The 23,142-nt window shown below is 56.4% G+C and overlaps 1 protein-coding gene across 11 annotated transcripts in view; it reads right to left on the bottom strand.

Annotated features, from left to right (window-relative positions):
* Positions 1 to 23,142, bottom strand: part of DMTN (dematin actin binding protein) — a 28,349-nt gene that overhangs the window by 1,394 nt on the left and 3,813 nt on the right. The window contains exons 1-15 of one of the 11 annotated variants that reach the window (XM_032389116.1): positions 21,065 to 21,172; positions 10,084 to 10,288; positions 9,728 to 9,802; positions 9,167 to 9,322; positions 8,200 to 8,244; positions 7,774 to 7,873; positions 7,330 to 7,386; positions 6,972 to 7,124; positions 6,137 to 6,261; positions 5,436 to 5,541; positions 1,077 to 1,141; positions 888 to 936; positions 699 to 706; positions 453 to 518; positions 101 to 181 (exon numbers count right to left, since the gene is read on the bottom strand). In XM_032389116.1, coding sequence (XP_032245007.1) covers positions 101 to 181; positions 453 to 518; positions 699 to 706; positions 888 to 936; positions 1,077 to 1,141; positions 5,436 to 5,541; positions 6,137 to 6,261; positions 6,972 to 7,124; positions 7,330 to 7,386; positions 7,774 to 7,873; positions 8,200 to 8,244; positions 9,167 to 9,322; positions 9,728 to 9,802; positions 10,084 to 10,101 — 1,104 coding nt within the window. In that variant the 5' untranslated portion in view covers positions 10,102 to 10,288; positions 21,065 to 21,172. Of the gene's footprint in view, positions 1 to 100; positions 182 to 452; positions 519 to 698; positions 707 to 887; positions 937 to 1,076; positions 1,142 to 5,435; positions 5,542 to 6,136; positions 6,262 to 6,971; positions 7,125 to 7,329; positions 7,387 to 7,773; positions 7,874 to 8,199; positions 8,245 to 9,166; positions 9,323 to 9,727; positions 9,803 to 10,083; positions 10,289 to 17,443; positions 17,698 to 18,911; positions 19,080 to 19,250; positions 19,602 to 21,064; positions 21,173 to 23,142 lie in introns of those variants that run through there. The other 10 variants (XM_032389119.1, XM_032389117.1, XM_032389120.1 and 7 more) reach the window with 10 other exon arrangements.

Raw genomic sequence — 23,142 nt, 5'->3', positions numbered from 1 at the left:
CACGGAGGCAGCTTAGGGACAGGGGCTCGGGGCAGGGCCAACTGACCAAGGGAGCACTCAAAGAGGCCCCAGATTTCCCCCACACATTTCCTCTGCATACCTCAAGCCTCATCCGATCCACACCGGGAGGCAACTTGGTTCTCCCCTTGTTGGTCACCACCAGCATTTCGTAGGGATAGATCTGAGGGAGAGGGGCGGGGGTCTCCTGTCACCATAGAGTCTCCTGTCACCATAACCCCCTCAACTCCCTGGGCCCCTAATCAGCCTGCAAGGGCCATTGGGGCTCATGCCATCTTTGCCAACCATCTCCCCAACTTCCCTGCTGCCCCTCCCATCATCGACCCCTAGTGCATTCACTTCCCTGGCTTCTCCCCACCGGCTGGCTGGCCCACCCCCACTGCAGATGGTTCTGTCCCCTGCCCCCCACCCCTGGCTCTGCCCCTGCCCCTCACCTTCTGCTCCAGCACACAGGGCAGGGAGTTCCCCCGGTCCATCCTCCCCCTCTGGCCCTCTCCGTTCTGGGGAGACCAAAGCCGCAGTGAGCCAGAGTGGGGCAGGGAGACCTCCCCAGCCTTACCCTGGCTTCTTGTGTCCTCACCATGCAGCTCTGTGGCCCCACACCCTCCGCCCCCCCAACTCTCCAGTCACCCGTCCATGTCTTCTGCTGCTCGGCGTGTTCCCCTCCAGAAGGCACTCACCTGCAGGCCTGTGGGAGACAAAAATCATTGTCCAGAGGCAGCCCTAAGGTCAGCAGGCCTCCAAACCTGCCAGCTCAGCCTCCCCGACCTCCAGCCACAGCCCTGCCCACATCACAGACGCGGGTTGCCCTGGGGCCTGCTGAGGCCCCGTTCCCAGCTCGCCTGGCATTGGGCGGCCCTGCCTCTCACCTGGGCTTCCAGTCTCACTCCCAGAGGGGCTGAAGTCTGTGGACTGTAGCTAGAAAGGACACGAAGGGATCAGAAGGAGGCTGGAGAACTCGGCACTGCTCCCCCAGGGTGCCCAAGTAGCTCAGTCCCTCTGAGGTGCCCGAAGGCACACTTTCCTCACAGTCTGTGATCTCTGGCCTGGGACCTTACCCGGCTCAGCGTGGTCCTGCCATAGGCGGGGAGAGAAGACGACTTCGATGTGCCTGCATGCAAGGCTGCAAGAGAGCAAGAGGCCCCGCTCAGTGCCTTTGGTCTATCATTCCTGAGAGGGCTGCCTCCTTGGCCTCCCCTGCCAGAAGCAAGGCAGTGAAGCATGGACCTGGGGGGCCCGGGGGGGCCCCTGCTGGCTTCTGGCTCCTGCCCATTACCTTCTGCAAGTGGCACTGTGCAGCCGGCTCTGAGCTAACTAAATACACATCTGGGGGTGCCTGGGTGGATCAGTCCGTTAAGCATCTGCCTTTGGCTCAGGTCATGATCCCAAGGTCCTGGGATTGAGCCCCGCATCGGGCTCCCTGCTCCGTGGGAGGCCTGCTTCTCCCTCTCCCTCTGTTCCTCCCCCCTGCTTGTGCTTTCTCTTTCTCAAATAAATAAATAAAATATTTAAAAAAATAAATAAATAAACACACACACACACACACACACACACCTGGGTGAAATGCTTGAGTGTTAAAATTGATAGTTAGCCAATGATGGCCAGAGGATGAGGCTCACCATCATAAAATGAAATTCTGGGCTATAAAAATATATCTGAAATTTAGTCAAAATAATTGAATCATTACAATTTTATTATTAGCAATATTAGTAATCAAATCTCAGACGTTTGATGCTACAATACAGAAATGATCATTTCCTCTGCACCATCAGCTGCTAGACTGTCCCAGCAGTCAATATACGTCACATTTGTGGGGCACCTGGCTGGCTCAGTCAGCAGAGCATGGGACTCTTGATCTCAGGGGTCTCGAGTTCAAACCCCACAGCGTGTGTAAAGCTTCCTTAAAATTATATATATAGACTTCCCATTTGCAAGATCAGATGTAACTTTCAACTTACACATTTCATGATATCACTTAGCTTTCTTGCCCCGCAGATTGTAACTCAAGAAAACTGGTTTCAGTTAACAGGTTTTCCTAAAAAGAACTTTGTAATTAAGATTCTTAGTTTGGCCATATCGCAAAACTCTTTCATGTCCAAGTGCTAGAAATCATCGGCATTCTATGGCAATCATTTTGATAAACATCTTTAAAGTGTATTTATTTAAGTAAGTAATCTCTACACCCAATGAAAGGCTCGAACTCATGACCCCAAGATCAATAGTCACACGCCCCTCTGACTAAGCCAGCCAGGCATCCCGATAAACATTTTTGTTTGAAGGTTTAGCCTTGATAGATTCAAAACTATCAAAAATTGTCTTCTTAAAACATCCTTTTAAAAGCTGTTGTTTGGAAGTTTGGTGAGAACAAAATGTGTTTTGAGGAACTCATTTTTCTTAATACTTTTTTTATTTTTTATTTTTTATTTATTTATTTATTTTTTTTAAAGATTTTATTTATTTATTTGACAGAGAGAGAGACAGCGAGAGCAGGAACACAAGCAGGGGGAGTGGGAGAGGGAGAAGCAGGCTTCCTGCCGAGCAGGGAGCCCGATGCGGGACTCGATCCCAGGACCCTGGGATCATGACCTGAGCCGAAGGCAGACGCTTAACGACTGAGCCACCCAGGCGCCCCTCTTAATACTTTTTTTAATACTTCTTACTTTTGTGCAGGAAATTCTCTGTTTCTACAAAGATCATTCATTATTGAAGCATTTCACTTTTTTTTTAAAAAGATTTTAATTTATTTGATAGAGAGACAGCACAAGCAGGGGAAGGGGCAGAGGGAAAGGGAGAAGTAGACTCCCTGCTGAGCAGGGGAGCCGAATTCGGGGCTCAATTCCAGGACACTGGGATCATGACCTGAGCTGAAGGCCGACGCTTAGCAGACTGAGCCACCCAGGCGCCCCAGCATTTCACTTTTGTGAGAATAAGTATACATTTACATTTCAAGTGACTGATAGAATTTCAACCTACAAAACACATAAAATTTGCACTTCAAATTACTTTTAGAATGCTTATTTATGTTTGAAAGTGACCATTTCAATGTTACTACAAAGAATGACATGCCTGTTCATAATTCTGAAATTGTTGAAGGCATCTGGGTGGCTCAGTAGGTTAAGTGTCCGACTTGCTTTAGGCTCAGGTCATGATCTCAGGGTCCTAAGATCGAGCCCCACGTTGGGCTCCGGGCTCAGCATGGAGTCTGCTTGGGATTTTCTCTCTCCCTCTGCCCTTCCCCCTGCTCACACGCTCTCTCTCTCTAATAAGTAAAAAAAAATCTTTAAAAAAACTTCTGAAATTGTTGAGGTTGATTAGCTATGACTGTAACCTATGCAATCATGTGTTCACTGGTCACATACAAGTTCAGGGATGCCAAAAATGATGATGAGGTAGACATTTGGCTATTCTACTTTGCAAGGCCAAAATGGAAGTTAAAAAGCTAATTTTGACTGAATAGCAAAATCTGGTGGAACATGAAGATTGAATCCAACCTTCGGGGCATCTCTCCATCTGCCTCTTTCTTGAGGCCTTCACTATTCTACATTCTCTAAAATGGCCCTACTGTAACTCCTCCCACTCATACTGAAATATCATCCTGGGTACTCTCAGTGACCCTGTGGATGTCTGTGCACATACGGCCCTTACGGCTCCTTGAATCCCACACCCCAGTGGCCTCCACCTCCACTCCGCATGAGGCAGCCCCTTCAAATGACCACCCCTGGGGTCTTGTCCACAATGGCTGCACCTTGCCATCTGAAGCCCAGGAATCCCACTTTGCAGCCACCACACCACACCCTTCCTTGTTTGCAGCTTCCCCTCAGCCTCACTCCCAACACATCTGTTCGTCAGTGTCATGGGGACCTCCGGGGTCTTGATCTCCCCCCCCCCCCGCCACCCCCGACCTTCACCCCAGTGGTCAGCAGCTCCCCTGGCCCCTCCTCCCTCAGCGCCTGCCTTATAAAACCCTAACCCTGGATCAGCCTGCTGCCTGCAGGCCATGGAGATAAAGCCCACGCTGCTAGACTCCCTCATACAGACGGACCGCCGTGCACCAGGGCCCCTTCCCTGCAGCGGCTAGTCCAAACCTTCCCAACGTCGCCCAGCCTCACCCTGCTTCCGCTCAGCAGACAACCTCAACTTCTCCTGGCACCCGCTCCCAGACCCAAGTCCCCAGCCTGCGGAGCAAGAGGCTTTTCGAGGAGGCCGGAGGCCTGCCTCCCCAACCTGGATCTCGCTGGGGGCGGGAGCGCTCCAGGGCACAGCCTCGACATCCTCCCTTCCCTCTCTTCTCCCCATGATCCCATTTTCTCTCAAGCTCTTACTACTATACACAAGCTGAAGACTCACCTCGCCCTGCAAGCTTCCAACTCAGTAAGACCTGGCTCCCACCTACATGTGCTTCAAGCCCAGCATGTCCCAAACTGGTCCTTTTGTTCTTCCCCCAAGCCCCCTCCCTCATCATCTCCGTTCGGCTGACTCCAAATCCTATATGTTTTTTAAACCCACTGCCCTTCTCTGGACCTATGTACAGCTTTAGCCCTTACCCAGCCCATTGGGAAATGTGGTGGAGTGTCTCCGAAGAATGCCTCTCCCCTCCCTTGAGTCTAGGCTGCCCCTGAGCTGCTCTGACCAACAGGAGGTAGGAGGAGTGATGCTCCGTGGCTCCGAGGCTAAGCTTTTAGAGGCCTCAGAGTTTCAGCTTGGGTTCTCACATCTCCCTCCCTCAGCTCCAGCCGTGCTGCTCTAGGGAAGTCCAGGCTAGACTCAAGTGATTGAGGCATAGTACCCAAAGCTCAGGCCACCCCCGTCTCTCTGGCTAATCCCTGCCACCCCAAGGGGCACTCTGGGTTCTGGAACTGCAGGCTCCTGCAGGTCCTGTAAGCTGGCCAGAATGTTTCCTGTTCCTTGCCTCTGGGCCCATGCTGTCCCCAGTGTCCGCAGTGCCCTTCTCCCCCCTCACTTTGTCTTTCTCTTCCAGACCTAATTACCCCCCCAGCCCTCTGGCCCCAGGCCCTGTCACGGTCCCCTCGAAGCACTCACTGTGTGCTCTCATGTCATCACAGCATGGCCCCAGTACACTGACCCCAGTTTCCATTTAATTTCCATGTCAATTTCCCCCTGGACTGGAAGCTACTGAAGGAGGATATATTTTTTGACTCTTTATAATCCCCAGTGTCTAGCATATGTTAGACATTCAATAAACGTTTGGTCAATGAAATGAAATTTGCTCATTCTGCTTTAGCTGATAGTATCTTTATCATCTAGTCTTATTCCATGACTGGTATCCTTGCCCTAAGGAGAGCATGAATGCCTTGATCTTCTGTCCCCTGTCCCCCCATATGATAGGCAGACTCAGACTCTGGTTCTGGCCTCGAGGTCTGGCCAGGTGATTCGGGGGCCCCGGCCGTGGCACTCACAGGTATGAAAGGGTGTCCGGTCGGGCAGAGAGCGGGTTTTCCTCCGGATAGGCAATGACTTTTCCATCTCTTCTTTCAAGATCATCTTTCCCAAGTTGGAAGTAACCTGGGGAAGGAGAGAGGAAGACTTCCGTACTCAGTTCTCCTCTCCATCGGAGCTGGGTATCTGCAGGCAGGACTGGGGACAGGTTTCCAGAGTGGCTGGGCTGTGCCCTGGAGCCCGTGGGGCCTGTCACTCTGGTCTGATGGTGCTACCACGCTGGGTCTGGCCACCCTCGAGAGCAAGGAGTCGGCGCTGCTCCGTGTAACTGCATCCACGTGGCCTCTGCATCCCAGGTCACTCTCCCAGAGCACCAGCCCAGGCCACTCTCGGTGACCTTTCCATGACTCCTGACATCCTCTCTCCTGCTCTCCTTGCTCCTCTTCCCACGAACTTAGCCTCCTGAAGCCTGGCACTGGGAGGGGGGCACCCTTTTCTTTCCTTTAATCCTAAGTTAACTAGTGTTCCCCCAAAGCAGCATGAAATCCTGGTGTCCCTTCAGTAGCAGCAACCTGATGTCCTGGGAAGAAGGGGAATTCCTCATGTTCATACGAGGATGTTTTTCAGGCATGAAACCATTCAGAACAGAACAGCTAGAGACCTGGGACTTTTGTCCCCAAGAAGACACGGGCAGGGTGGCTGGGGCGAAGCGAGATGCTACCTTACTGAGTTCCTCTCGCTGACGCTCCCTGAGAGCCTTCATCTCCTCCCCGGAGTCATCATCTTCCTCCTCTTCCTCTTCCTCTGCCCCCCTCCGAGATGCTTTCCGTTTCCTCCATTCTGTCTCTGGGGAACAGGGGCAAAGGCAGGCTGGTCAGTCCGCCATTCCCTCGGCAAGCACGCAGCAGGTGCTGCCTTTGTGCCTGCCACTGGGCTGCCCTTCAAGGGAACACTACACGTTATTTTGTAAAAAATAAAAGGAGGGGCGTCGGGGGGGGGCTCCGTCGGTTGGGCGTCTGCCTTCAGCTCAGGTCATGATCCTGGGGTCCTGGGAACAAGACCTGTGTCGGGCTCCCTGCTCAGCGGGGAGCCTGCTTCTCCCTCTCCTCCCTGCTCCCGCTTTCTCTTGCTATCTCTGTCTCTCTCTCTCTACAACAAAGAAATAAAATCCTTAAAAAAAAAAAGAAAAGTAACATTCTCTAGCCTTGTGCTAAAGCTGAGTAGGCAACACAGTCACACGACCTAAGTGCACTGGGGACCGAGACCTTGTCTCATTCCTTTTTCTCTTTTTCAGAGCTCCTATCACAGAGCCTGGGATGCTGATGTTTGGTCAATGTCTGCTGAGTGGTCCAGTAAGTGAACGGAAAGGGATTGAAAGACCAACAAGCAGGGCCACAGACACCAAGAGCTGGCGGAAGGCAGGGAATAGTGATGAGCCAGGGGGGTCACGAAGGACATAGGGTGGCAGTGCGGAGAAGGTGGGTTCGTGGAACTTCAACAGGGACTGTGAGGCGGTGTCCTGGGCCTCCCCTCCCCTCTCCAACACGGTCTCCTACCCACGACTGCCAGCGACGGGGGGCATGGCCAATAGTCGGTTTCAATCTTGGCGGGCTGGTTGGGGTCAGGCGGCTGGGCTGCAGGGAACTTGGAGGACTCGATGATGAGGTCCTCGATGAGGTGCTTGCTCTGAGGGCTGCCTCCTGTGGACTCTGCAGGCGGAGGCCAGGGTCAGTCCCCACCCCAAGCCAGGCCAACTGGGCCCACCCTAGCCCCCAACTCCCTCTCCTATCCCTGTTCACACCTGTGGCAGGTGAAAACACGGCACAACAAAGGACACAGGGCAAAGGTTATGTGTGTTATGAACAGCCTTCTTCCCATGGCCTCCCAGCCCAGCTCAGTGAGGGGAGCCCTCACCTCTCTGCTTGTAGATAGGTGGCTTCTTGTAGATGTTGGAATCCGGGCGGGTGGTCTCTGTGGACAGGGAGCAAGAGCCGATGAGAAGAAGGATATGCTGATGGTGGGCGAGGCCAGCTCCGTAAGGAGAAGGGCACAAACAGGATAGGAGAAAGCAAGGACATTCACAGGCTCCTGCCCAGAGCCGAGACAGAACCAGAGTTTCTGGAACTGTCCCTCAGGGGGTTGGGGCTTTTTGCACTTTTCTCGTTGGGTGGGAGCAAAGGCATGACAGGGCCCATTATTCTGGGGAGTTCTGCCTGGGGTCCTGGCATCAGGGGGTCCGGCCATTCTAGGGTGAGCATATACCCCAGAGAGTAGAGGATTGAGAATAAGAAGCTTGGGTCCCTGTAGGAAAAAGAGGTCCTAGGGAAAGGGTGCCACCACACTGACAGTAAAACCTACCAGGATGGTGGAAATGGGGTAGGGGGGTCCGGGGGGTCCCGGTGGTTCTCGGGGCTGAAGCCTGAGAGATGGTTCCAGGGGACCGGCTCTCCGCCCACACCTGCAGAGAAGTGTGGTTGACTGAAGCTCCCAGGTCCCCCATCCTACCCTCTCCAACCCATGGAGACCCTGCTTCACCTCACTCCACCAGCTCTGTCCCCCCACCCTAGCAGCCCATGAGCCCCCAACCCCAGGGCAGAGGAAGGGTATCCAAGGACTCGACCTGCTCATGGTGTCTGACCCAGGGAGTAAGGGTTAAATGAGGTCCTGGGTCAGACAGACAGATGGACCCAGAGCTGGTCGGCGACAGGATGAGGTCATCCCGTGGGCTCTGCATCTGTGTGGGGGTGGGGAGCTGGGCAAGTGTCAGGTGTGGGGCAGACTCACCTCTGGGGATGGTGGGGGGGATGTGGATTTGGGTGACAGTGAGCGCTGCGGATGGAGAGGAGGCTGGTCAGAGCCACAAGGGTAGGGGGAAATGCTCATCCCTAGAACCCCGGAGGGGCCACTTCATCCCCCACCCAACTCTGCACCCTTGCCCAGCCAATTTCTGAGCCACGTCTTCTCTCTCAGTCCTTGCCAGTTCCCAGCACTGGCCCTCCATCCTTCTCCCTCTTAGCGCTGTCCTGGGCAGAGTCCTCTCTTTCTCTGGATGCGTGAAGAAGGCACGGGATCTTGCAGCAGTGTGCTTGTGCTCTGAGGGCCAACTGAAGGTGGCTCTGGCCCTGTCCTCAGAGTCTAGCACCCAGGGGGAAGGGCCAAGAGCCACACGCATCCAGGATGGAGTCTGGGCTCCGTGCAGGGCAGTTACGTCTCCCCACAGCCTGCCTCCAGCTCACTGCTCAGCTGTGACACTATCCCTTTCTGGAAGACAGTCTACAGAGTAGTTGCTGTGAGTTATCTCTGGCACTTAAATCGCTGGTGAGGTGGATGGGCAGATGTATCACCTCTATTCTACAGGAGGGGAAGCTGAAACCACACCTTCACACGGTCACTCAGCGAGGACTTCCAGCCTCCGAGTCCAGTGTTCCTGAGGGCTTTGGGCCAGTTTGCTCTTTCTGGCCATTCCCACGCTTCTCCTCCACGGCCCGGCCCCCAGCTCTGTGCAGCTGCCATTCAAACATGGCCTCCCCTGTTCTCTACTTGGAGCTACCTTCCAGCCTCCAGCCGGTCTCTGCCTGCTCTCCACAGACACTGCCTGGACCACTGGTTGATTTCTGCCCACAGTTCCCTTTCTTGTTTTGGAGTCTGGCCGCCAGGAAAGGAAGCATGAGAGGGATTCCACCTCCTCCCCTGTGCGGCTGGGGGAGCCCTTCCCCCAAGTCCCGTCCAAGAGGAGCCTCCCACCCCTCACCTCCCGGCTTCTGGGCAGCTCCACGTGTTCCAGAACAGAATAGGTAAAGTGGGGCTCATAGATCATGAGGTCAGGCCGCTCGATGTCCAGGATGGCCTTGTCCTTGGGGATGGCAGCCAAGTCCTTGTAGCCCAGCACTTGATTGTCCATCTTGGCCTGAAGGGAAACGGTAGGAATGGAGCAGATGTGCCGAAAGCCTCACCTAGAATACTGGCCTTAGGAACTAGACTTGCGATTTATCAGGAAGAAAACAGGCAGCCATTTGAGATGCCAGTTCCTATTAGTTAATAATTCTATTGTTTTAATTTTAAGGGTTTAGAGAGTCACCTTAAAAAATGATAGTCCTTCACCTAGCACTTCGGGTACAACGAGGCAGGACCAGACCAGCAGAAGGTGGATGTGGGGAAACTTCTCTGGCTTTCTGGCTTCTCTCTGCCTAGCAGCCCTGGCAGGACCATGGTCTGGGAGGCTCTGGGTGAAGCGGCCCAGCATGTCCCCCACCCCACCCCCTCCCTGAGGGTGCTGGTGGCCTGAGGGTGCTGGTGGCCGAGAGGTACTCACCACGATGCTGGAGGGAGAGCCGGGAACACTGGAGCCTCGGGAGGAGCTGACGCTCCCAGGGGAGGTAAGTGGTTGCTGGGGAGAGTGAAAGGCGGGCGGGTGGGAATGAGCGTGCGTGCCAGGGCCGGGAGCGGGCAGGGCTCTCCACCGGGCGGAGGGCCCCGGGCGGAGGGCGGGAGGGAGCGGCGGGGGCGGGGGCGGGGGCGGGCTTCCCTAGGCCTCTGGGGCCCCGGCGTGCGGCGCCGCGGGCAGCCACCAGGTGGCACCGTCGACTCCCGACCTGACCCTCGGCGGGGAAGCCTGGCCCCACCCGCTGCCCGGGCCACCGCCCGGACGTGGGGGCGGCCCCCGCGCACCTTCTGCAGCCGCTCCATGCAGCAGGGGGCCGGCCGGTCGGGTCACTCGCAGAGCCCCGTGCGCGAGGGGAGACGACAGGGCGTCAGGCTCGGCCCGGCTCCTGGGCGCCGCGTGCTCGGGGCCACGAGAGCAGAAAGTGCGGTCCACCGGGCTGTGGCGTCCTCATCCCTCAGTGACTCTCCGGCTGCGGACCGAGTGCCGGGCCTGCGACGGGAGGGAGGACGTGCGGGTGAGGGCGGTGGGGCCCCGGACCTCAGGGAGCTCGGGAGAGCAGGGCGGAAGGGAGCCAGCGCCCTCCAGGGTTCCGGCTTTCCGTTCGCTCAGCCCCGGGAAGGCCAGTGCGCGTGGGGACGGCGAGGCGGGAAAGCGGAGGGGCTGCACTTGTTTTTGAGCCATTGTTCTCTGGCTGGAAAGGAAATGACTACAGGGGTCAGCCGTTCCGGTGCAGCCTCTACATTCCTGCTTTGTCACACCTGCCTGGCCCTGCCCTGCCCTGGGCCCGCAGGCCGGGTTCACTCCCCGCTTCTCACTCCCCACGGCCCTTGCCGCGTGGCCTCTCTCTCTGGCTCTCTGCTGGCCCCTGGCCCTCTTCCCCCCCTCAATCCATTGTCCACTGTGCGCCCCTCTGTCTCATAGCCCAGAGGGCCCTACTGAACCTATGAGGTGGACAGACGGGGAGGACGGGATGGAGCCAAACTGACTTGGCATGAGTGGTCAGGTCATGGGTGGGGGGGGTGCCATGGAGAAGGGAGGGGAGGCTGGAGGGAGCCCACATCCCCTGTGTCCCTGTCCCTGTCCCCTGCCCTGGGTTCCACTGCAGGGAAGATGGGAGAGGAGACTGCAGGGAGCCCACAGCCCCCACATCCCTGTCCCTGTCCAGCAGTCAGTCTCACTTGCAGGCGTGTGATTTGGGGCCGAGGCCACATCCCAGCTGTCCGAAGCCTTCTCAGGATGCCTGCGCGCGGCTGCCCTCTGCCCTCTCTCTGTACGGTTGCTTCACTGCAGGACAGCACCCCTGAGGCTCAGCAGGAAGCCATCCTGCCCCACACTGCTCTCTCTTTGCTCCTAGAGAGCTGGGTCGTGTCTGCTGCAGTAGATTATGAGTTCCCTGGGGCCATGTCTTGGTGTCTTCACCTTCAGCCTTCATCGCTAATTCCCTTAGCAAAACTCCCCCTGCCCCTTGCGCTGGACACATAATACCTGCTCGGTGAATGCCTGGCTGAGCTTCCAGCAATGGTGGCAGTGAGACTATCTTCCCATTTGCTGGCCGTGAAGAGAGCTGATGGCTACAGCAGGTTCAGGGAAGAGGCAGCATAAGGTGGAAATTAAAAGCATGAGCTCCGGACTGGAGTTCTTGGGGGTGGGTATAGACTCTGCTACTCAGCAGCTGTGTGACCTTGGGCAAGTTACTTACTCTCTCTGTGCCTCACGTTTCTCATCTGTGAAATGGAAGACAGTACTGTGTCATGTATCTATGTCATGGTGAGACTCTGAGTATTAGATAAGTTATAACAGGTAAAGTGCTTAAAACATTGTAAATTCTATGTAGAGTATTAGCCATTATTATTTATTTTTCCTCAAGGACTAATGAACTTAGATGTCTATTTCGTAGCCATTCTTTACCACAGGGGGTAATGAGAGACTGAGGCCATTGGTGCTCCCAATCTTATCATCTGTTACTTTGTATCAGACCATTCTTCGGTTCACCTTCTCTCCACCACCAAAACCACCGGCTTGCTGCACGAACAGCCCTCACTCCCACTTTCCTGCTTCTGCGCATGCCCTTCCATTATTCTCTGTCCACCTCCTTGTCTCCCAGATCCCACTTGTCCTTCAGGGTCCATCCTAACCCTCCTCCTCTCGGAGGCCTCCCCTACTATTCTAGTCCTTCTGATCACCCTTCTCTGAATTCCAGTGGGACTGAAAAAGAGACCCATATAACTTAGCCCTTGATTATATGTTGCCTAAAACAGGAACATGTTTTTTTCACTAACCAGAATGAGTGCTAACTTCTGGAGGGCAAAATAACAAAGCAATTGCCATCATTTTTTGAATGCTCATGCTAGGTACTTTGATAAGCACTTTATTTTTTTTAAGATTTTATTTTTAAGTAATCTCTACACCCAATGTGGGGCTCGAACCTACAACCCCAAGATCAAGAGTCACATGCTCCACCAACTGAGCCAGCTGGGCTCCCCTAATAAGCAGTTTAAAAGGATGATATGTTTCATCCCCTCCAACATCCCTATAAGGTAGACCCATTTTACAGATGAGAAAACTGAGGCTCAAAGAGGTTAAAAAGTTGTCCAGAGTCATGGAGCTGAAAATGACTGTGTCTTCAGCACTGGCATGGTTCAAAGTGCCTAGCTAGTACTGTGCCAGATGCATTGTGGGGATAGACTAAAATCTGCCACATTTCTCAAGTCTTCTTGGAATTCTAGAGTCAAGGTTTCTCCAAGACAAGTCCCTTGCTGTCAGAGTCACACTAGGTATTTGGTGTCCATGGAAAGACTCCATTCCAGAGCTTTATCCTTCTCTGGCCTTCTTAGCTCTCACTTTGTAATGCTTTTATAACTAGGTGTCTGAGGATCAGCATAAACTCTAATACATATTCAAAGAGCTGTTAGCTCTCTTTCACTCCTCTCTGATCTTAACTGTGTTTTTTGTTTTTTTTTAAGATTTTATTTATTTGTCGGAAAGAGAGAGAGAGCACAAGCAGGGGGAGCGGCAGGCAGAGGGAGAAGCAGGCTCCCCGCCGAGCAAGGAGCCCGATGCAGGACTCGATTCCAGGACCCTGGGATCATGACCTGAGCCAAAGGCAGATGCTCAACCGACTGAGCCACCCAGGCGCCCCTGATCTTTACTGAGTTAATAGCCATTGTCAAACTAGCTGTATGCATGGCTTAGCCTTAGAGCCAAACACTCATTCATCCATATATCTACCCACCTATCCATCCAACCATCCACCCATCCATCCATTCATCTATCCATCCATCCACTCATTCCTCCACTTGTCCATCCATCCCTCCATTCATCCACTCATCCATCCATCCACCAACCATCTACCCACCCACCCAATCATATATTGCTTTATCCATCCATTCATCAAATACTTCCTGAGCACCTATTCTGCAATAACCACAGACAACATTCTGTGATAAGTCTTATGGAGAAAAGAAAGATGAGGCAAGGGAGCCAAGCTGCTCCTGCAGAAATGAGAAATGTATATAGATAACTCCCACGCAAAGCAGATAAGATAACAGAAGGAGCCGTGAGAGGTCACAGGACGAGGAACCATTTCTGCTGGGGTGTCGAGAAGGGAAAATAAAAAAGATTCCTTAGAGGAGGTATTTGAAGTAGGCCTTGAATGCCCAGTTTGAGTTCATGCAAAAACTAAAGAATGGATTCTTGAAAGAGAAGGAAGGCAGCATGAGCAAAAGTAGGGGCATGGGGCGGCGGGGGGAGGCGGGGAACAGGGAGCACTGGGTCTGTCTGGGGAACAGCAAATATGGCTAAATTGTAGAGCTCATGAGGTTGAGCTATGTGTTGGGCAAGAGGTTGGGGGTCAGATTATGGAGGCCTCCAACCCAGACCAGGGGATTTAGATTGCATTTTGTGGGCAACAGGTCCATAGAACGCTTAGAAACTTTTTTCAAACAACGAAGAGACAGATCCAAGCAGCGCTTTGGGACGATGAATGTGGCTGCAGCCTGGGAGGTGGGACTGGACAGGAAGGGGCAGCATGGACAGAGACCAGCCTGGAAGCTACAGGAATAGTTCCAGCATGGGCTTGTGAGGGCCTAGACCTGTGCGCATGGCCCAAGATGGACAGGAGGCAAATGGTAGAGATCCTAGAGGCAAAATGTGCCAAACAGACTCGATCTGGAGAGCCCCCCAGGGCAGGGGTAGGTGGCTGGCTCAGAGACAGAAGAAGGGGCAGCAGTGAGTTCACTTAATGCCTGCTTGAGGTGGAGGTGGGGACGGTTGATGAGCAGGTGGCATGTCCAAGAGGAACCAAAGGTTGAGGGAGGGGTGGGCTGGAAAGAGATTTAGGAGTCATCTGACTAGAGGTGGTAGTCGGCATGTGAGGTTGCCAAGGGAGAAAGAAGTTCAAAACCAGCATCCTAGGAAACACCTAGGGCACTAGAAGAAAAATCATCACAGATGGCATGAAAGGGACCAGGAAAAGGAGATGGCCCGCTCCTTGGGGGCAGGGGGTGTATCTAGTGCACTTGAGTGCAGTAAGTATGGAGAGCGAGGGTGGGAGGGAAGGGCTGAGGAAAAGTCATGAAGCCAAGAGTCTGTGGCCAGAGGAGGGAAGTGCTAGAGGGAGTATGGCTTTCCATGTCAGTGGCCTCCAGGAGCATTTCCAGAGGAAAAGTGAGGCCTCCTTGTCAGGGCAGGCCTGGCTAGGACACAGGCAGGGGAGTGGGACAGAAGGGCCAGAGGGGGTTGGAGAGTGGCTTTGGAGGAGGCCAGATTGGCTGAAGGTGTTTTTTTTTTAATTTTTTTTTTTTTTTTTAAAGATTTTATTTATTTATTTGAGAGAGACAGAGATAGAGCAGGAGCAGCGAGGAGGGGGAGAAGCAGGCTTCCCGCGGAGCAGGGATCCTGATGCGGGACTCGATCCCAGGACCCTGGGATCATGACCTGAGCCGAAGGCAGACGCTTAGCCGATTGAGGCACCCAGGTGTCCCTGGCTGAAGGTGTTTAAGGAAAGGGGAGACTGGAACTCCTTTGTAGGCACTGGGGAGGGAAGAGTGGAGAGGATATAGGGTCCCTGCAGGGGGAGGGATGCGGTCCAGGCCCAAGTGGAGGGCTGGCTTTGGAAGGAAAACTTGGGCTTCCCTGAAGGACAGGAAAGGGAAAGTTGGTATCCACAACACAGGGTCCTGTAGCCTGGGCCAGACCCTTATTTTCCCAGGAAAAGTGACAGGGAAGGCCATATGCAGATCTTAAGGTTGGTGGGACAGAGGCTGAAGAGAGTAGAAAAGGAATGGTGGGGAGTGAGGATGGCTGAGCCACCAGGGAGAAGAGAGTTTCAATGTGTTCTGGAGCCTCAGGCTGAGCCTGGTGGTGGCCTTGGCACCCTCCCCTTGAACACCAGTGTGTGTGTGGGGAGGGCGGGCGGCGGGTACTGAATGGGGCGATGACTGTATATCAGAGAGGTACTCGCCCAGGCAAGGAGGGAGGGGAAGGGTCCACGATGAGCCAAGTCACAGCGGGGCACAATCATGCCCTGAACCCACACTCACATGTGCACCAACACTGCCTTCAGGCATGGCCACTCAGAAATGTGATCTGAAATAATGATGTCTCTGCTCTGTTCCCCAGACCCTTCCTATCCAGGGCGGTCTGCAAGCCCGTGCCGTCCCCTGGGCTGGGTCTCCCCGCTGAGCCTCAGCGCCTCCCTTCCCTGGGGCCACACTCCACCAGGGCCGGCTCACGCCAGCCAGCTGATCGCTTACCTTCCAGGGCACGGCATTTTAATTTGGGGCTCGCCTTAAGAAGTGAAGGTCTTACTGGTGAAATTTTCAGGAAAAATGTGTGGGGTGGAGTGTCCTCTCTCTGTCTCTCAGGAGGGAGAAGGAGAGAGGAAGGAGAGGGGGAGGGAAAGAGGGTTTTCTTGGCTTCTCTCAAATCCCAGCATGCAGGCAACTGCTTACCCCCCCCCCCCCGAGCGGCCCCCCCCCCCAAAGCTCCTTCCCTCTGAAGTCAACACCCACCGTCCCCCTCCCCCAGTCCTGACCCTCTCTCCCCTCTGGACACACCCGGCCGTGTCACACAGGCACAATGCGCTGCCCCCATCCCAGCAGCCTCCGGTGGACAGAGACCAAGAGGGCAGGCTGCAGCAGGAAGGGAGGGCGGGATGGAAGGAAAGGGAAAGAAAGGCGGTGGAGGCAGGCAAGCCCAGGTGGTGGAGAGGACCTCCTAGCTGCTCACTCCCTTGGGATGGGGGTGCTCCTCACTCGTCCATCTGTGCCCCGCCCTCCCAGGGCGCAGCCGCGCCTTATCGGGGGCCACCAGCCCAGCCCCGCCTCTCGCGGCCCGCCTGGCATCTGCCTCTCCGCAGCGACCAGAACCTCTGGGCTTCGGGCTGGGGGGTGATAAACCCCGAGCGCCCATCCCAACTGGCTCCTCCCTGGACGGAGAAACGAAGAAGGCTCAAGGGGCAGAACCACAGCTGGGGGCCTCCCGTCCTAAGTCCTAAGCCAACCAGCGCTCACGCTGGGCCAGCCACTGTGCCAGGGACGTGCACGCATCCCCTCTGCCCTTCACGCAGGCAGCGCCCTCCCCATTTAGAGATGAGGAACTACAGCGGAGAGGTGGACATGCCAATGGCCACCCAAATAGAAGTCAGGCTGGAATTCCTACCCAGACCCGTCTCAGGTCAAAGCCAATGGACACTTCTCAGTGGGTCCCCGAAGATCCCACTTCCATCTGAACTTGGGCCTTGGGGCTAACCTTACATGGTGGAGCCACCCAGATTCCTGCTCCCCGGCCTCGCCTGTGGACAAGGAGCCGGGAGGTTTCGTGCCCCTGGGCAGGGTCAGGCCAGGCTGGCCGCTGGTGGTGCAGACAGTAAGCGAGTTGTGAAATGAGGCAAACGAGCTGTCCAAGTGGGCTGAGGTCAGGGTGGGCAGGAACTTTGCCCCTCTCCCTTTTCTCTAGTTTCACTCACAGTGGGACCACCTGCCTTGCCCCCTCCCTGCTCCTTCTCCACTCTTTCTGCTTTCCATTCCCCTTTTCTTCTCTTTCTTCATCTTTCCTCCCTCGGCTCTGTTTCCCTTTCACACTGTCCTGCTCCCGGCCCCACCCCCACAGTTACTGTGGCAACAATTCAATGCCAGAAATAAAGGCAGGATCCAGCTAGGTCACCAGTTCCCAAAACAGCATCCCATCCCAGGGTGGAGTGGGGAAGGGCGGGCAGGGGCAGACCAGCAGCAGCAGGGGAGGCCCGAGGGTGTGTGTGTGTGTGTGTGTGTGTGTGTGTGTGTGTGTGTAGAGGGCACCCACGCTTGCCCCAAAAGGGCGTGCGAGAGCAGGGGAGGGCTCCTAGCTTGGGGCCGGGGTTCGTGGAGCACCCCCAAAGCCTGTACCCTCTCTCCCCTTTTCTCCTTTCCTCCTCCCCATCCCCATTTTTAAAGCCCTGCTCCATCTGCTAGGACGAGGGTTGGGGTTCTTCTAATACCAGCACTATATAGCACCCTCTCACGCTCTGATGGAGCCCCAGGCAGGGGCAGGTGGGCCCCCGAATCTGGGTCCCGGTCTGAGAACCCCCCTGCTCAAGGCCCTGCCTGGTCTTTATCCCTGATGGCAGCAGGCCTGGGCCCAGGCACCCCCTTCCATTCCTCCTACCTCACACAAATATGCATCTTTTCATCCAGTTTCTCCTAGATCACTCTCGGGTCTCTGTAGCCTTTCTCTCTGCCTTCCCTCCGAAGAGGCCTCTCTTTCTGAGCTCCCCCCAACCCCTCAGGCTCGCGTGGTCCTCAGCATGTTCCTGCTCTGGCCTCTATTTATAGCCGGTCCGGCTGGTTCGTTGTGGTGTCACTTACACAAGCTGGATTGAGAGGGAAGACACAAGGGTCTTGTGTCCCAAATTCAGCTTCTCAATTCTGGGGATATCACTATTCTGGTGTCTACACACACACACACACACACACACACACACACACACACGTGAGCTCCAAAAGAGGAATCCCTACAGACCTGCACTACGAGGTGGACAGTATGACTCAGTGTTCAGCAGATGGAGGGGCCAGCAGCACGGCGGCTCACACGCGGACGCAGCTCCACACTGTGTGGACTTCACCCACACACGCAGGAGCCCACACTGAAACACAGTTGCAGAACCCATGCACCCTGCTTGCAAGATCACGCCCCCGCTCTCCCGGCAGGGCCCCCCACAGTGACACACGGTGCCACTGACACCCCCTCACCCCCACGCACTGAGCCTCCCCGGCAGCCGTTCTCCATGCGCACAATCACCCGTGTCACGTGCTGACACCCCCTCTCTAAGCTGTGCACGTGTACCGGAACACAGTGCCCCCCATTTACCCATTCCCCGGGAGCATTCCTGCTCCCCCCGTTCCCGAGGCCTGACTGCCTTCCTTCTCTTACACCTGCCCCTGCTCCCCTGACTCTCAAACCCTGGCAACACTGGCCCCCGGGAGGGAAACACCAGGCGCATCTGCCCAGGAAGGGGCATAACTAGCAAAAGGGTGCCTCTGGATCCTTCGGGGCCTGAACGTCTGCTCAGCCCCAGCCCCTTCAAGCACTCCGGCAGGGGCCAGGAGTGAGCAGGGGTCAGGCCTGCGGCCACGCCCTGCCACCCAACCTCAGTCTGCGTTAGGCTCTCACCGCAGCCTGGCCAGCCAAGGGCGAGAAAGGGGCTCCCCAGGTACCTCCCCACAGGGAGCGCACCCATCCCCACCAGCATTCAGGTGTCTGTGTGTCTGGCTCCCCTCTCAAGATCTCTGGCACACTGGGAGGGAGACTGGCAACCCCTTCCTCTCTCCTCCCTACGCGCTCCCTGTTATTCAGCAAAGAAAGAACAGCTCCCCTGCCCACCCCTGTCCCCCTCATCCCATCGCTTGGACTTCTGCCCAGCACAGCTAGGTGAAGGGGGTACTGGGTGACAGTATAAAACACCCCGACCCTCTTTCTCAAATCAGGTTGAGATCAAACCCAGCTAGTCCCAGGGTCTGGCCACGCACGACCATTCTCCCACTGAACAGGGGCCACAGCTGACCCCCTCCCCGGAGGATCCCAGAGCCCAAAGTGCCCACAGAGGGGAAGAGAGGTGGGAGACCTTGCCACCTACCTCTTCCCAGACAGTGGGGCCCAGACGCTCTGAGGCCCCAAGGCCGGGGTGGGCAGGCGCCGGCCCGGGTCCCAGGGCTGCCGCTTTTTCTCAAGAGCCAAGGTAATAGGCGTCTCTTCCAGGAACCCAGCCGTGCTTTCCCACAGCACAAATAACAGGAAAAACGCCGGCTTGGGGTAGGTGGGTGGGTGGGTGGGGGGAGGTGGCACAGGAGGGGACCTACGCTCTGGGCCCCCACCCCCTCGTCCCCACCCTGCTTCTCCACGAGCTGGCGCTTGGAGCCTGCGTCTGGCGGGGCGGGCCCTGCCCCCTCCCTCCCCCCTCCCTGAACCTCCCCACCTCCAGCTGATAGCGTGTGGCCGGCCCGAGGGCGTGCTTCTGTGTCTGTGTGTGTCTGTCTGCTCTTCCACCTCGATCACTCGCTGCAGCTCAATCCGTCTCAAACAAGAGGAGCATTAACCCGGCATCATGACGAAGCGGAATCGGAAGCAGACTCGGCGAGCTGCTGGCCTTTTTCCCTCTCCCATGGCCCCAACCCTGTAACACTCATGCTTGCTCACACGCACACATACACACACACAGCCCCTCAAGCCTCCGCAGAAACAGCCGGGGTTTGAGTCGGGGTGGAGGCAAAAGGGGGCTCTACTGATAACCGAGGGGTGACAACACCTGGCTCCTCCCAGCACCTGCATCTCCTACTCATCACCTAAAAGCAGCAACGCAGGCCTCTGGGGGCCCTGCCTCCCTGGGGTGCTAAAGGGCACAGATGCTCAGGGGCAGGGAGAGGGCAAAATGCCAGAATTGGTCACCCAAGGAAGGATTCACCCCCTCCTGGGGAGGCCTGAATGGGAGGATCTGAGAAACCCGGTCCTTAGCACGGGAGACTGGGCTTGTCCTTTGGTACCCTGGATCCCCCGGGAACTGTGAGAAGGACCCCGTCTTTCACCAGGGCAGCTGCATCAGAAGGCAATTTCCTGCCAGGTGATGCCAAGGTCCCAGCACAGAACTACAGGATGTGCCTTCCCTGAATGGGAAAACCCTCACCACTCCAGGACCCTGCCATTGGCCCATTGGTTCTCTCTGAGCTCAGCGCAGAGCCTGGTTCGTTTGTGACCCCTGGGGGGCAGGGGAGGGAGCCCAGCCGGCTGACCCTGGCCGTGGCCCCAGTCTCCTTCCACCTCACAGCAGACTTGCCTACCTAGGCAGCCCTTGTTGTTGCCCTGGTAACTGCTGCCCACAGCCGGTCAGCTGATGGTATGAGCTGTCCTTGGGGAAATCTAGAATGTGGGGAGGGGGCTCTGGGGTATCCAAATGGAAAATCACAGGGGAAGGGGCTTGAGGGGGACAGGTGAGAGTGTGCCTTGGACCTCTTTCTCAAAGAAAAGAGGGCAGGAGGGCACAGATAGGGACAGGAATGGAGGGATGTCTGGGGTAGTGGAAGACAGAGAAGAATGAATTCTGAAGGATGGGCTCCAGCGAGAAAGGAGAAATGAAGAAGGCAGGCAGCTGAGTGGCTGAGGAAGAGTAGAAAGAATTCAGGCTTAGCTGCTGGGGACTGGCTGGGGAGAGGCCCCGGTAGGAAGGAACCAGAAAGCCTGGGGGTGGGGGAAGAAACCTTTAACTAGGAAAAAAAGGTCAGGACATGATGCAGGAGGGGGTGTACTTTTGATGTGGCAGGAGGGGCCACAGCTTTGGAGGAGGGGGACCCAGGCCTTTCTGGGAAACCAGCCCTGGTCTCTGCTTTCCTCCCTGCAAGCCCACCCTCACTGCCCGGGCCCCGCCGGCTCGGCTATGCGCAGCCTCCCGCCAGCCTTCCGGCACACCGAGCACCAGGTGCTTTTCCACCGCAGCCCGTTAGGGCCCTGATTTTCCCACTTGCCACTGCCCCCCCAGACCCCACCCCAGGAGTTTTGTCTTCCGGTACAAGGGTGACCAGAGGTCGGGTTGGAATGAGCTGTTGAGGGGAAGGACAGCTGTGGACAGGGGCCTGGAATGAGGTGGCTCATGAGGAATGGGTAGGAGTCTCTGGGTCGGGAGGAGGGGAACATTCTCCTCTGCGAAACAAGCACGTCGTCGTCGGACGGAGTGGGGGAAGCCAGGGGAAAGGGCAGGGGGAGGGGGAGGGGGAGGGGGAAGGGAGGGCTCTCCGGTACCTTCAGGGGCCTGGGGCGTGGGGCAGGAGCCCGGCAGCTTCCTCGGTGACATACACCTCCATCCCTCGGCGCATCTCCTCTCCGCCTCCCGTTGCCAAGACAACCTGCTGGCTCAGCCGCGGCGGCAGCAGGGAGGGGGGAGGAGGCGGCTGTGGCTCCCACTGCCTCTTCAGGGATGGAGGGAGGCAGCCTCAGGTCTGCTCGGTGCTGGGGTGGGGGTGGGGGAGCTGCAGGGGCCAGGGCTCCCCCTGAGTCTCCCCTACCCCCTTCCATGAGGCTCTGGGGTTGGCTCCCGGGGCGGCCTCAGGACAGCCCTAACTTAGGGCCAGAGAGCAGGACGGCCTTGCAGACGGAGGCAGCACTGGGCAGTGTCCCCCATTCCAGAAAGCTTGGTGTGCAGTAGGGGAAGAGCGATAGGAACGGGGAGGGATGACCTCTGTTGAAGGGTCAGAGGGTGGCTTTCAGCAGGAAGGCAAGGCCCTGAGCATGGCTGGGGTGGACACGGGGTTGTGGGCCCAGAAGTCTGCCCCCCCACCTGACCTCAGCTGTCTCTGAGCACCTCCTCCTAGTCCTGAACCTTCTCATTCCCCTTGACCAAGAGGAGAGTCTTCCAATCCTGCAAAAGCCCATTCCCACTGCCCCCCACTCTAGAGGAATGTCCTTCCACGGGGTGGGAGAGCCACCTTGTGCAGGAAGAGTCTGCCACCAGCCCACCCTGGAACCAAGGCGACTGCAGAGTGCAGAGTTAGGGCTCCCTCTGTCGGCCTGAAGCATGGTAGCTGTCAAGGTCATTCCTTACTGAGAGGGATCCTGGGGGGTGTGTGTGTGTGTACGCGCGTGTGCGTGTGTGTCAGTGCCCACGGCGAGGGCACAACCAGGCCAGGAGACCCTTCTCTCACCTGCCATGCTCCACCTCTACTTCCCCTCTGGTCTTGCCTGACAGTGAGACTTGCTCTGCCCACCAGCCCCTTCCCCCTGAGAAGGCCCCAGACTCCTCAGGGCCGGTGGACCATCCTCCGCCGTCGCTTGCCTGCCTCCCCTTCAGCCTGGGATGAGAGGGAGGCAAAAAGTTTCCCCCAGAAGCAGGCAACACTGAACACCAGTGCCTGTTGTCCAGGCCCCAGGGTAGGCTTCCTGGGCACCGCTTGGCCATACCCAGCTGCTGAGGGGACTAACGTACCTGTAAGCTCAGAAGTGCCTTGAGGCCTTGAGGATGGCCCCTTGCGTCCACAATAGGGGCTGGAGCTCCTGCCCCTCTCAGGCAGGCAGTCCCGGGCCCCACACACCTAGTTCTTGGCTCCTTTCTGCAGCAAGATCACTGGTGCCAGATGTCCTGACTGGACTCTGGCCCCACCGCCAGCCCCCTCCGCAAGGTCTGTGCAATGGGCTTCTCTTCTCTTGGTCTCACTCCATTGCCCCTCGCCCCGCCCCATGCACCAACCTGCTGGGACTGGGAGCACCAGGGACTCTCCCCCTATGCCTGGGCCGTCTAAACATTAACTCCTGGGGAGGGTGACTAAGGGTACCTAGGCACCTAAGGAGAAGGGAAAGGTGACAACTGGGCCACAGGAATAAAAGGAAGGATGAGGGCCTAGAAGTGACCCTTTCTCAAGAGTTTAGAAGTCACGTACCCCCCCCCACCTCTGTACACTGGACCCTCTGTCTTGGGGACCCTAGAGCCTCAGCCCCCAGCATGCTGCCACAAGACCAGCCTCTCCCCCAGACCCCAACCCACAACTGCATGATCACTCTCCTTCTCAAAGCTCCTGCTACCACAAAACTTTCCCTAGTGTGGCCCAATCTTTTCCTGCCACTTCTCCAGGCAAACTTACAATTCTAGCCAAACCCATGGACTGCTCAACTTCCCCTGAACACGCCTCACATCTTCCTGCCTCAAAGCCTTTTTTCTCATGCTGTTTTCCCTCTTAGTATTTTCCCTTGCATGTCTTGTCTGCGGACTGGAATCCTGCTCATTCTTTTATTTGTTTAGAGGTGGGGGGAGGGGCAGAGGGAGAGAGAGAGAATCTCAAGCAGACTCCCCACTAAGCTTGGAGCCTGATGCGGATCTCAAGACCCTG

Source organism: Phoca vitulina, unplaced genomic scaffold (genome assembly GCF_004348235.1).
Source record: "Phoca vitulina isolate PV1807 unplaced genomic scaffold, GSC_HSeal_1.0 scaffold53, whole genome shotgun sequence".
Taxonomy (NCBI): Eukaryota; Metazoa; Chordata; class Mammalia; order Carnivora; family Phocidae; genus Phoca; species Phoca vitulina.
Note: the sequence above shows the minus strand (reverse complement) of the source record. Positions and strands in the feature narration are given on the sequence as shown.